At 38.6% G+C, this 15150-nt stretch overlaps 1 protein-coding gene across 1 annotated transcript in view; it reads left to right on the top strand.

Annotated features, from left to right (window-relative positions):
* Nucleotides 1-15150, top strand: part of LOC131135892 (polyprenol dehydrogenase-like) — a 77668-nt gene that overhangs the window by 27428 nt on the left and 35090 nt on the right. Inside the window, exons 7-9 of the mRNA XM_078795382.1 lie at nt 382-554; nt 13637-13702; nt 13746-13944. Coding sequence (XP_078651508.1) covers nt 382-554; nt 13637-13702; nt 13746-13944 — 438 coding nt within the window. The remainder of the gene's footprint in view (nt 1-381; nt 555-13636; nt 13703-13745; nt 13945-15150) is intronic.

The following is a 15150-nucleotide window of genomic DNA, read 5'->3' as shown; positions in this document are numbered from 1 at the left end:
TTGGGGAAAAAAATTATGAGAAACTGCCGAAACAAAATAAAGTTGTAATTTTGGGGAAAATTAGCTTGGGGAAAAAAATTATGAGAAACTGACGAAATAAAATAAAGTTGTAATTTTTGGGAAAATTAGCTTGGGGAAAAAAATTATAATATTATGGAAATCAAAATCAGTCAAAGTCAAAATATTATGAGAAGAAAAGATGAAGTAAGCTAATTTACTCATGTCTAAAGGCAAACGGACACATGGCAAGATGTGGGGACACTATAGGACTGCATCAACCTTTTCGGCACTTGAGGCTTTCTTGCGAGGCGCTATTATTATCATTATTATTATAATCTTTATCATTATTACCATCATTATCATCATCATTTGTTTCCACAGACTCCTGCACAGGGTGCCGCCACCGTCCTGTTCGCTGCCCTGTCACCAGCATTGGAGGGCGACTGCGGAGGAGGCTACTGGGCCAACGGGTGTCGGGAGAGGACAACGCCCCCCACTTTTGACCCTCACATGCAGCAGGTCTTTTGGGAAATCAGTCACAGGTTTCTGGCCCAGTTTGTGTTATCTCACGATCCACACGCAGACTGAACAGTGATTATCTTTTTACGGATCGCTTTGCTTTAGTCGTCCTGCCTAAGAAGGGCTACAGTTCTTGTTCTGTTTGTCACTGTGAGCTAGCAAACATGGTCGTAAACTTAGGTTTGGACCAGCGTTTGATGTTTTTGCCATAAGTACTGACTGCCTTAACGTCACTTCTGTCCAGTGAGTAGGCTGACTAACTATTCCCAACACTTTCGCCATTCGGGACGAATCATCCATGTTGGCCGACACTGTTGGTCAAAGCTGAGCACGGCCTCGCTGCAGAGAGGCTGAGTGATGTCATCACTGAGTTTTACCACCTCGGTGATTCTTCCATCGCCTCATGATGTCATCATTTGACGGGGAGCACTTTTGAGTGCGTCTGTCGTGTTCCGTGTTCCGTCTTCACGTGGACCTTCTCTCTTGAGCCTTCCAACTGTCAGCAAACCAACAAAAGACCTTCACAGTGACTGATATAATGCTACTTGAGCGGCAACTAAATATAGAAAGTAGGGTATTTTTTGGGGAGTAATCCCTCCCACCCCTTTTGGTAGCGCTTTTGTTTGGGAGAAACACAGTTTTCCAAAAAGCGGGATTTGCTCACAGGCATAAAAAGTAAAAGGGTAAAACAATGCTGCTGCAGTCTGTTCCCATTTTCCTTTATGGACCGTCTTAATCCCGAGCTGGGGAGAACTTGAGTTCTGGATCCAATTTTGCACAACAACGCCCAGATCGTAACAATTTGGAGCCAGGAAAAAGGGCAAAGAAACACAAAAAGGCATTTTTTTTCCCTTCGATAATCAAGCTGTGATTGGTTCCCTGCTGCTTCCCAATCTTCATCTGGCGCCGCGCCCACTGCATTGTGGGTGTGAGATTTCCCAGTGGCGAGACTCAAGCTTCATCTGCTAAGCTCACACACACACACACACACACACACACACACACACAGTCATTCATAAACATTGCAGCCAGTACATCCAGGCACGGTTATCTAAACAAGCACACGGCAAACAAACACTTCTGTTGTTCACCACTGTGATCAAACATTCTGACTGTGAAGATGGAACAGTTTATCTCCCAAACGCAACCATTTACGATTATGATCAGTTGTACGTGAAGCAATATGATTGCTCTGTAGCTCACAGCAGGACAGCCTGACACCAGCCTTTTTCTTCGCTGAACGTCAGATATTTTCCAAACTATAAGTCGTATAAGTCGTAGAAATTGCATCAGTCAAAAAATGTGTCATAAATGTCCTGGACTGTAAATCTGATTTATTAAATTATTGATTAATTTAACACAATTCAAGACCAAGAACAAGAGCACACAGAAAAGGTTGAATTGGTTAACCAACAATTATTTTCTTAGTTGATTAATCTGAAGCTTCTTGTTTCGATTAATCAAATAATCTCCGCGACATATCAGAATTTTCCAAACTCAAAACTAATCTTTTGTCTAGAACACAAAGATAACAGGTCCGCTTTTATGAGTTATTTAGGAAATTAAAAAATGTTCACCTTTGAGAGACTTTGAGATTGGAGGATATTTGTTTTTAATTAAAAAACAATTAATCAAATACCAAGAGAGCTGTTCATTAATTGGATAATTCATTAACCATCCATTCAGTGATTAATTGTTGCAGCTATACTAAGGAATGAAATTCCTTTCAGTCAAATAATCCGTCATGAAGAGGAAAAAAAACGAAAAAGTTTCAAAGGACTATAAATTTCTAAATTGATTTCCCATAATTCAAGACCGTGTAATAGCACACAGGCTGATGGTGTTCTGTATGTTAATGTAACACAGTTACAGTAACAATTATTCAGCTGCATTGAAGCATACCCGGGAGGCTGGATACGCAAAATTGACATACGGCAGTTAACTAGCAAATTAAGCTACTTCACCGAACTCCCAATCGCATTCCATATCACTGAAGCTATTGAATTCGCCAAGAGCACTCGCTTGTGGCTGTCGACGACGACAGTTCACTCTTTGGTTCAAGTCATTCATGATGAATTCAATTTTTAAAATAGGATAAATTGTTGAAAAAAAATTCTTAAAAAAAATACGGTAATCTCCTTCAGAGGACCTGTCCTCGTTTGTGAAAATCTAGGCCGTGGTGTGTTCGGGTGCTCACCAATGGGTATCCATTATTGTAGCACCACTCGTACTCTAGGCAGCTTTCAGACCAGTATCTTATAGACTGGCGTGAACGGATGACCTTGTGTGTCCTCCAAACAGTGGCTCTGTGCTGCGCTTTAGAAATGGCACAGGAAGCACATATCATATGAGGAGGGGTGGGGGCGGAGGGGGCGGTAGCGATGCAGAAAACCTCACTTCATCATCCAGCTCAAGCAAGGCAGTCGCTGGTGTGAGGGTTTGAATGACAATGTAGCTCCTCATCCGTTAAATTAGGCTTTGATTAGCCTCCAACGACTGAGCTGGCTGATATGGCCATCCATATTGATTTTTTTTTTTTTTTTGGAGCATTCCAATTTATTTTCCAGATATGTCACTGTTTTCCCAGCTTTGCACTCTGCACTGATAACATAGAAAGTGAACACATGCATCTTAAAATACCAGCTCACACTGTGCCATCGCCAAAATACTAGAGACTTGAACTCCAAACTAAAACCGACAAAATGCAACTTGATTCATCTCCAAGAAAAACAAGCTATGTACCCGGGGAGTGGCGATGTGTTCATGCGTATTACAGGATCAAAATACACGCTCTTTGTATTTTAAGTATGGAATGGAATATTTTCCTCTCTGTTATCTAACACACACAGGTTGAGTTAGAAAATATTCCATTCTTTACAGTGGATGGAATGTAGTTTAAAAATTATTATTTTTTTTTAAATTAAGGTTAAAAAAAATAAAAGCAATGGAAAATATTCCATTCCTAACCAGTGGATGAAATGTTAAAATCTCAAAATAATTTATTAAATAAATAAATAACTATTGAAAATATTCCATTCCTATCCAGGGGACAAAATGTGGTTAAAAACATCAAATACATTTTAAAAAATCACAATAAAATGGAAAATATTCCATGTACTATAGCATGGAATGGAATATTTTCCTCTCTGTTATCTGACACACACATGTTGAGTTTGAAAATATTCCATTCTTAACAGTGGATGGAACGTTGTTTAAAAATTATTATTTTTCAAAATTAAGGTGAAAAAAATAAAAGCAATGGGAAATATTCCATTCCTAACCAGTGGATGAAATGTTGTTAAAATCTCAAAATAATTTATTAAAAATTAAAATAAAAAAATAACTATTGAAAATATTCAATTCCTAGCCAGGGGACGAAATGTGGTTAAAAACATCAAATACATTTAAAAAAATCACAATAAAATGGAAAATATTCCATGTATAGCATGGAATGGAATATTTTCCTCTCTGTTATCTGACACACACATGTTGAGTTTGAAAATATTCCATTCTTAACAGTGGATTGAACATTGTTTAAAAATTATTATTTTTCAAAATTAAGGTTAAAAAATAAAAGCAATGGGAAATATTCCATTTCTAGCCAGTGGATGAAATGTTGTTAAAATCTCAAAATAATTTATTAAAAATTAAAATAAAAAAATAACTATTGAAAATATTCAATTCCTAACCAGGGGACGAAATGTGGTTAAAAACATCAAATACATTTTAAAAAATCACAATAAAATGGAAAATATTCCATGTATAGCATGGAATGGAATATTTTCCTCTCTGTTATCTAACACACACATGTTGAGTTAGAAAATATTCCATTCTTAACAGTGGATGGAATGTTGTTTAAAAATTATTATTTTTTTAAATTAAGGTTAAAAAAATAAAAGCAATGGAAAATATTCCATTCCTAAGCAGTGAATGAAATGTTGTTAAAATCTCAAAATAATTTTTAAAAATTAAAAATTAAAAATAACTATTGAAAATATTCAACAAGGGGACGAAATGTGGTTAAAAACTTCAAATACATTTTTAAAAATCACAATAAAATGGAAAATATTCCATGTATAGCACATGATATTTTCGCGTCAATCCCCCAAATATTTTTTTCTTGTAACTTTTCAGTGTGATTATTCTATGTTTATATTATTGTTGTTTTTTATTACACTGGTATTTTAACAGGGCTGTGTTCACTTCCTGTCTTATTATTCAACATGTAAGCAAACCTAACTAATTTGAAGCATTTTTACTTTGGTAGTAGCAGCAATTTTGTGTCAGAGTATGTTGTTTTCATTTGAATTTTCTATCCTCATTTTGTGTGCAATGTTTGCAACTTGAGGGCTTGCTTGTTTTTGATTGTAAGATGCCGCCTAAAAAAACAAAACAACCAAACTGGGTCCCGCAGGAGCAAATAAACCTCCGTCCTTGCAAGGCAAAAAACGCAAGGCTAGTGCATAAAGTACATCTCCTTCAAAAGTGATCTTGTTTTTTGTTCTTGAGTCGGCGCAGTGCTTGTTTTTACCAACTGAGGCCATCCTTTTTCCAAAGATGAGATGGAGAAGAGTGTGAGGGTGTGTCCCAGACGAGGATGCTAGTTAGTTAGTAAATGCAAATGTTTTATGGAACACCAAAAAAAAGATAGTAATTAATGTAAATCCAACTAATCTGATTAAAAGTGATTATTAAATTTGGCTCCAAGGTGGGTTATTTAGAAACCCCTCTCAATAAATAAAAAAAAAATTCAGTCGTCCCGGGCAACGTCACAGTTTAAACATTATTCCTTCCCTCTTGCATAGTTTTTAAAAAATGAATTAATAATTGCTGTTTCATGGTCGAATACTGACTATTAGTTTAAAATAATTAAATCAAATTGTACTTATTCTTGGCCTAAATTAAACATTTTCAAGCATAACAATGGCTAAGTGAATTAAATAAATGAAGAAAAGATGCATTCAAATTATTAATGTAGTATTGTATTCTACATTGGCCACTAGGTGTCACTAATTGCTAAATGAGACAGGAACTAGAATCATCAATACAGTTCCTCAGGGAACAACGTCTTAAATGGCTTATTCACTTAGTATGCCCTTATTTAGAAGAAAGTGGTGAAAATATTTATCAATATTGAATTGTACGTCATAGAAATTCACATTTGGACGACTGTACATGAACGATGTCGGGTGCTCTTGATTTAGTGGACTATTTTGCTATGCGCCAAAAAAAGTTTTTCTGTATGAAAGAAATATGTTGCATACTACACAACATGTAGCAGCGCCCTCATGACAAAACGTGTTGGGTCTTTATTTCGCAGTACAAACAAAAAAGGGCAGAAACCGCTCCAGTAAAACCGTGTCTGTTTTTTTTTTTTTTTGTTCTGTATGTGTTTTACCCCTGTCATCGTTTTAAATCGTTTTTTTATCTGCGTGTGATTTGCTCGTTTTGAAGCGTGGTGGAAGGCTGCAAACCACGGAAGCTGTTAGTCGACTTCTTCTGACTGAGCTGGAATGACATTTATATTAAATGTTCCCAGTTCAGTTCCCAGTTGTTTAAATCCCTAAATGTGTATATGTATAGGAAGAAAGTATTATATTAGCCGACAGATGAACTGAATCATCTCTCAGTCATTTTTGTGCACATATTGCGTTTTCTCCCTTGGGTGTGAGAGTCGAATCCGTGCACATGAAGTTTGCACGTTCAAATCCAGTGTCAATATTTCAATATTCAGTCCATCTGGGCCCATGTTGATTTAACCAAACATGCACAACTGTTGTGTTTTTTTTTTTACTTGATTTCATGTTGAGATCTTGCATTTTTTTTGCCTTGTAAAAGTAAATTCTCCCCATTATTGTGTACCTTAACTGTGACTTTTCCATGTAGAAAATGATCTTGTTCAAACTGTGAATCTGTCTCGTCCCGTGCATTGCTGTAAAACTTGGAGATGGGTGTGAGCGGGGCAACAAATGTTTATTTTCCTGTCCATGGTTGTGACATTCCAGCAGTAGTCGCCACCTTTTCTATAATCCAAAGCCTCTCAATAAACATATCATGGTGTCAACTCCGGTTCTCCGTCCTTGACAATAATGTGTGAGAGAGAAACTTCAGTCAGTGTGTGTGTGTGTGTGTGTGTGATGACACGCAGCGTGAAACGATGAGCCTCCAGCGCGGTCTGAACTTCAGCCACGGATCACACACACCATCAAGCTCTCATTTGCTACGAGTGCACTGGAGTGAACCTTTTTTTCCTCATCTCTCTAGTCGCACATTTGATCCACTTTATTATGACTGCGGCCTCTGCTGTCAAATATTATGGTTATATATATATATATTATACAGTATATACACAGTATACAACCATCTCTCCTTTCTCTTGGCTGTGAGCAGTCATCGTTAAAGGTGACTGTTAATTGGTTCCAAACCCAGCTGTGATAAGTGAATTTCCACCCAGTAGGATTCCTTAGTTATAAATGGAGTATTTTTTATAGTTATAAAGCATACAGAACCTGCTTTACTAAATAGTTCTTAAACATAGTGTTGCTATTAAAAATGTATTGAATGTCTGGACTGGACGCCAGCCAATCACAGGGCACATATAGACAAACAACCATTCACACTCACATTCATACCTATGGACAATTTGGAGTCGCTAATTAACCTAGCATGTTTTTGGAATGTGGGAGGAAACCGGAGTACCCGGAGAAAACCCACGCATGCACGGGGAGAACATGCAAACTCCACACAGAGATAGCCGAGGGTGGAATTGAACCCTGGTCTCCTAGCTGTGAGGTCTGTGCGCTAACCACTCGACCGCCGTGTCACCCGACACGCAACATAATCAATGTAATTTTTTTTCAACATAATACAAGGGTTAAGACCTTCTAAATACAGTTTTCAACAATATTAGAGCCCTCTAGACATGATATAACACCCCTATAGCCAGCTTACACTCCTAAACTTACCACTTCTACACTGAATGGGAGAACATTTTTTTCACTCTATCATGTTGGACATGCCGTGGCAGACTTCAGACTTCATGCAGAGTTAAGGTAATGTAATGTAAGGTAATGGCTCAATGTTTTGGATCATTACCGCCGCGGAATAACCAGAATACAACATATCACTTGTATTTCAATATATTTTGACTAATAATAGACCAGAGTCTACCATGAAACTGCAGTCATAATGAACTCATTCACTTCGGTATCGGCCATTTTAGATGGTATAAACTGATCTTTCTGTACATGTGTGTCTGTGCATGCGTTACAATTTCCCGATAATGTGTAACCTCCGGCACTCTACAATCCTCCAAACACTTCCTCCTTCCTGTTGTGTGTTGTGTACTACTGTGGCCATTATTATGGCTTAAAATTGCTCTAAAAGTGACATCCATTAGTGGGGAGGTGGGTGATCATTCATCACCTCTTTTTGCCGCAAAAAAATAAAAATAAATAAAAAGTCATATAAATACTTTGTTGGGATCAGGAGTTAATTTATTAATTTTGGTAATGGTAATGGTTTTATTTCATTTGAACATGCATCAGATTACAATTGAATGCATCACATAATCAGTTCACAGTTCCACATGTCCAAAAGGAGTAGGAAGAAGCAAAGCTTATTAAATCCTACCCCTCCATCTGGTTCTTTTACAATCAGTAACTGTTACATTTGTTCACTTCCTGCTTTCCATTATACAGTTTAAGGTTTTTTTTTTGTTTTTTGTTTTTTTTTTCAATAATGTATCGAAGTACAAGGTGATATGAGCATCCAATGCCATAATGGGTACCATAGTAAGTGTCAATATAGTGATATATATAGCACATCATGACTGGTTCAAGACTCTTCATCCTTGTATTTAGCAAACATCAACTGCTTGTATTGTTTCTTGAATTGGCTCATCGTTGTGCATTGTTTGATTTCCTTACTCAATCCATTCCATAGTTTGATTCCACATACTGAAATGCTATGGCTTTTTAACGTAGTACTAGCATATAAGTGTTTCAAATGTACTTCTTCCCTGAGATCATATTTCTCCTCTCTTGTAGAGAAGTATTGGATGACATTTTTAGGTAATTGGTTATTTTTAGCTTTATGCATTATTTTATCTGTTTGAAGATGAACTATATCAGGAAGTTTAAGTATTTGTGATTTTAGAAATAAGGAGTTAGTATGTTCTCTATAGGCGGCATTATGAATTATCCTTACTTACTTACTATCCTTAATTATCCTTACTTACTACTGTATTGCATCCAATATGGCTTGCCCAAAGCATGTATTTTTATGTATTCAATCTTCTCTGCAGTCTCATTTTTTGCAATGAATTCTTTCACCTCCATTCACCATTAAATAGAGGAAAAAAAACCTTGAACTCTGTGTCATCAGAAACATTGCACAAATAAATCAGACGTCTCACTCTGCCATCACAGGGCGTTGCATCTTGAAGGACAAGACCGGCACGGCAGCACACCTGATTAGGCAGCAATGACGCCGTGTGACGGCACAAAGCACTAAAATGGAAAAAAAAAGCACACGCCAACCCATCAGGGGTGCTCCTAAAATGGTCCCGTGTTTTAAGCCTCCAAGGTTCTGACCCCGTGACACTCTCTCCATTAGCACTTTGAAACAATTTACGGACACATCCTGCGTGTTTTGCTGCTAATTGACTGTCATCTGAGGTCACTCAGGCAGGAAATGGAAGGGGGGGAGCGGTTGGAAATGACAAAATGATCGTCTCTATTCACGTCGCCCGTAATTGATGATCACATACTTGGGACACTTTCATCACAATTGAGTGTAATTCACAAGGCGTTCTAAACACACTTAATGGCTCCTTGTGTAAGCGATAAGTGGCGGCTCTCCTTGAAATCGCTTTTGTGCACGTGTACTCGCTAAGGAGGAAGCGGAAAATAAGCATCACTTTGTGCAATTAGTGACTAACAGCTGGAAAGATATTCATATTCAGGACAAAAAAACCAAAAAGGGCTGCTGTTCCTCCTTATCGTCTTGCAATATTAGCTTATTGTTCAAATATGGTTTTTCAAAACTTTTTATTCAAGGATCATTTTCCATTTTTTTTATGTAATGTATAAACTTTTAAAAATACAAGACTTGGGAATATGCCGGGAATGAAGAGCTAAACATGAGCTTTCCTGGGAAAAAACATGAGGGTTTAGGAGAGCATTAGAACATTCATACTGACAAGTAATTATGGCTAGAGTGGTTGCAAAAGGAGACAAGAGGAAGTAGAAGATGAGCAATGTCGGTAACCACAAATGTCCAAATGTGCATTCGCAGGAAGTACAGTAACTATGTAGTGTACGTAGTGCAAAAGCTATTTCTTCTCTCATCGCCTTTCTTCGCCTTGTAACAGCATCGGACACGTCATGCCATTTGGAAGGTCCACAAAAAGAGCAATATATTAGATAGCCCAGAATTAAAGCACAAAGTGAAAGTTAAGCCTGTGTAATAGAGTGAGAACCATGTATCTTTTGTCTACTAGTATTTCTCCGTCATTCATATGTATTGTGCAACTGATTGTGCTATGTGAGTGTGTCAAAAATAGCTACAACAGCGATATACATGGACTAAATAAATCCAGGTAACAGTAGGACACGTCACGCCATCTGGAAGGTCCACAAAAAGAGCCATTAATTAGATAGCCCGGAATGAAAGCACAAAGTGAAAGTTAAGCCTGTGGGAGAGAGTGAAAACCATGTATCTTTTGTCTACTAGTATTTCTCCGTCATTCATATGTATTGTGCAACTCTGATTGTGCTATGTGAGTGTGTCAAAAATAGCTACAACAGCGATACACATGGACTAAATAGATCCAGGTAGGTGCTTTGTTTGGATACCAAGCAGAAGAAGGTTGGAATCCATGATATGTTTGTTAGCATTTAGTCACCTTTATCATCAATTATGGTTGCAACAGTCAAGCTGTTGGGACCTAACTAAGAATGAACCCAACCTGTCTGTTTTTAGGATATTGAAGAATACACACAGAGATGTTCCGACAGAAAATAGAACCCGGCCTTTGTGCTAACCACTACCACACCGTGCTGTAACATTCTGTTATGTTGCTGCTTAGAGAACAGGCCACAATAAAAGGTTCTTCTAAGGTGAAGGCTAACAAATGAGGACCTCTTGTACTCTGCAGCTCAGTGTGCCCTCAAGTCCTCTTATTGGCGTTTTCTAAGTGCAACATTAAGACGGCCATTAATCTTGCAGCCAACAGTGCTTTGTGGGAAAGACGTGACAGTCCAGGGCTAAATGATAGATGGACCTTGTCACCACTCCTGATGGAGGGATGGATGTAATAACCAAGAAACCCCCACAAACCCCTCACCTTCAGCCTAACCGTGTGACAACTTGGCCCGTGGAACAGATCACCGCTGTTGTATAAAAGCAATTATTTGGAGAGAGTGTTTTTCCCATCATGCACTAGCTTTACTACTTTCCTGCAAATACACCACAATAAATGCTGCCAAGTACATTCTTTTCATATAACCCTGGATATTGAAACACACAAATGTAAAATAATTCCATATTTTGTGATTTTGTTGTTGTTAATGACAAATACAGTAACTCATTATACAGTAGTGGTTTTGTAAAAAATGATTTAGAGTGCATGAGAAATCCCACTGACCACATTCATTAAGAGTTATATTGAACAATACAGTACCAGCAGCATGGTGACCGAGTGGTTAACATGTAGGCCACACAGTCAGTAAACGGGAAGATCTGAGTTCGATTCCCTGCTTGGACATCTCTGCATGTTCTCCCCGTGCATGCGTGGGTTTAGTACTCCGAGTACTCCGGCTTCATCCCACATTCCAAAAACATGCTAGGTTAATTGGCGACTCCGAATTGTGACCCTGATGACTCTAAATGGATGGATGAACAGCAGCAACAGAACCAATGTTGTAATGTTGTACCTGAGTACCGGTACCGTTGTTCTCTACAAATAACAGTACGGTAAGAGTTGTGCTACTACCTTCTTGGCATTCATTAAAAAAAAACATTGGGAGGTTGCCTACAGCCACACCTGTTCATGTTGTTTGGCCCAGTGCGACCCGAAAATAGGAATCTCTGCAGTTAATTCAATTGTGGCATTAATTTGAGTTAGTTACGTTTTTTTTCACAGAAGAAATAGTTGAATATAACTTTTTAAATAGAAGAAAAAGTAAAATAATATAAATGAAAATACATATTAAAAATATGCAAAAATATACAAATATACAAAACAATTGAGAAGGTGATATCTCACGGACTTTTGCCATTTTTTTGTTTCCATTTTTGGATTAAAAAAAACAACTTGACTGAATAATAACTCTTTTAAACTAACATTGTGACATTGGGCTGCACGGCGAACAACCGACCCAAGTTCAATTCCACCCTCGGACATCTCTTTTTGGAGTTTGCATGTTCTCCCAGTTTTTGCGTGGGTTTTCTCCGGGTACTACGGTTTCCTCCCACATTCCAAAAACATGCTAGGTTAATTGGGGACTCCAAATTGTGACCCTAATGACTCTAAATGGATGGATGAACAGCAGCAACAGAACCAATGTTGTAATGTTGTACCTGAGTACCGGTACCGTTGTTCTCTACAAATAACAGTACGGTAAGAGTTGTGCTACTACCTTCTTGGCATTCATTAAAAAAAAAACATTGGGAGGTTGCCTACAGCCACACCTGTTCATGTTGTTTGGCCCAGTGCGACCCGAAAATAGGAATCTCTGCAGTTAATTCAATTGTGGCATTAATTTGAGTTAGTTAAGGTTTTTTTCACAGAAGAAATAGTTGACTATAACTTTTTAAATAGAAGAAAAAGTAAAATAATATAAATGAAAATACATATTAAAAATATGCAAAAATCACTGACTTTTGCCATTTTTTTTCATTTTTGGATTAAAAAAACAACTTGACTGAATAATAACTCTTTTAAACTAACATTGTGACATTGGGCTGCACGGCGAACAACCGACCCAAGTTCAATTCCACCCTCGGACATCTCTTTTTGGAGTTTGCATGTTCTCACAGTTTTTGCGTGGGTTTTCTCCGGGTACTCCGGTTTCCTCCCACATTCCAAAAACATGCTAGGTTAATTAGCGACTCCAAATTATCCATAGGTATGAATGTGAGTGTGAATGGTTGTTTGTCTATATGTGCCCTGTGATTGGCTGGCCACCAGTCCAGGGTGTACCCCGAATGAATGAATGAATGTGTGACATTGTAAGTATTACAAACAATGCATTTGTAAAAACAGCACTTTTGCTACAACTGCCTGCACTCCATTGTTCATCTGTACCTAATGTTATGGCCAGTGAGTGTATCCTTATTATACTTATTGTGTATCATAACCAGTCAGAGCGTGAAGTGTGCTTTTTTTTACGTGATATCTCTCTCACACACATTTCCATACACTCGCAGCAATGCACTGTAGGAAAACGATGGGAATTACCGTCTAAAAATGTCCAATGAGGGGGTGGAGGGAGGTGGATGAGAAGTGAAAGATTCATGGAAATCTAGAAAGACAGGCGAGAGGAGGGGGGAATGCGGTCGTTTCCCTTCTGAAACAAGAAATAAGGATGGAATGAATAAAAAAAAAAGAACACATGAGAGGAACAAAATGTCAAATGGCTGCAGACAAAATCAAATAAAAAATAAGCTAGATTTATGAATTTGTGCGATGACAGCAACAACACAATAAATCAGATAATTCATTTAAACCCACGTAAAAAGGGATGGTTCGATTTTCCTATTGTGTGAGGGCTCTTCAATCTCTTTCTCACACACACACACACACACACACACACACACAAATGTACACAAACCCATCTTGAAAAGAGGATGGCACAACAATCTCCAGGGCACAATGCTTCACTCCACCCACTCATCTCTGCTGAGAGCATGGGGAGACAGGGGGGGGGGTTGAGGGCAACAGAGAAAAACCCTGAGAAAAAGAACGAGTGGGTAGAGAAAATCTGCAGGCAAGACGGGGTAACGCGAGAGAAGGAGCTCATGGAAAAAAGTGAGAAAAAGAGCGGAGGAGGAGGAGGAGGATGACAGCGCAGAGACGAGAAAGAGGAGTCTAACGTTTGCGTCACATCTGCAGTGGAGGAGAAGTGCCTGACGCCATCAAACGCCTGCTGAATGACAATCTCTCCTCGCTTGCTCTCAGGTGGCAGACTTATCCCTCCTTCCTCCTCTCTCGTCTTTTCCAGGAGGGAAAACACTTTGGCCTTCAGTGTCCTTGAAAGTCCATGCGGCAGGCATTGCAGGCCCGGGTCGTTTCCCAACTGCCAATCCGTCTCGTCTAAAAACAATATTTGTTTCCAGCCTCGCTACGGTGATGATGGTCAGACCTTCACTGATGGACTATCTGCTCCTCTGCTCCTCTCGTACATCTGGAAGTCATCACATGTATGCAGGGAAGCAAATAAATACATTCATGAGCGGCCGCACATTTAACAAAAACAAACATGTCAACATGGATGATGGTACAGTATATGCTATACATATGGTACATGGTACATAGTGTGTGGTACATGCTATATCATGGATGATACATGGTACATAGTGTGTGGTACATGCTATATCGTGTATGGTACATGGTACATAGTGTGTGGTACATGCTATATCGTGGATGGTACATGGTACATAGTGTGTGGTACATGCTATGTAGTGTATGGTACATGCTATATCGTGGATGGTACATGGTACATAGTGTGTGGTACATGCTATATCATGGATGGTACATGGTACATAGTGTGTGGTACATGCTATATCGTGTATGGTACATGGTACATAGTGTGTGGTACATGCTATATCGTGGATGGTACATTGTACATAGTGTGTGGTACATGCTATGTAGTGTATGGTACATGGCACACGGTGTGTGGTACATGCTATGTCGTGTATGGTACATGATACGTAGTGTATGGTACATGGTACGTAGTGTGTGGTACATGCTATGTAGTGTATGGTACATGGTACATAGTGTGTGGTACATGCTATATCGTGTATGGTACATGGTACATAGTGTGTGGTACATGCTATGTAGTGTATGGTACTTGGTACATAGTGTGTGGTACATGCTATGTAGTGTATGGTACATGGTACATAGTGTGTGGTACATTCTAGGTTGTGTATGGTACATGGTACATAGTGTGTGGTACATTCTATGTCGTGTATGGTACATGGTACATAGTGTGTGGTACATTCTATGTAGTGTATGGTAGATGGTACATAGTGTGTGGTACATGCTATGTAGTGTATGATACATGGTACCTACTAGTGTGTGGTACATGCTATGTAGTATATGGTACATGGTACATACTGTGTGGTACATTCTATGTTGTGTGTGGTACATAGTACGTAGTGGGTGGTACATGCTATGTAGTGAATGGGACGTGGTAAATAGTGTATGGTACTTGGTACATAGTGTGTGGTACATGCTATGTAGTGTATGGTACATGGTACATAGTGTGTGGTACATTCTAGGTTGTGTATGGTACATGGTACATAGTGTGTGGTACATTCTATGTCGTGTATGGTACATGGTACATAGTGTGTGGTACATTCTATGTAGTGTATGGTAGATGGTACATAGTGGGTGGTACATGCTAT

The sequence above is a fragment of the Doryrhamphus excisus genome, linkage group LG12 (genome assembly GCF_037039965.1).
Source record: "Doryrhamphus excisus strain RoL-2023G ecotype Guam linkage group LG12, RoL_Dexc_Guam_v1.1, whole genome shotgun sequence".
Taxonomy (NCBI): Eukaryota; Metazoa; Chordata; class Actinopteri; order Syngnathiformes; family Syngnathidae; genus Doryrhamphus; species Doryrhamphus excisus.
Note: the sequence above shows the minus strand (reverse complement) of the source record. Positions and strands in the feature narration are given on the sequence as shown.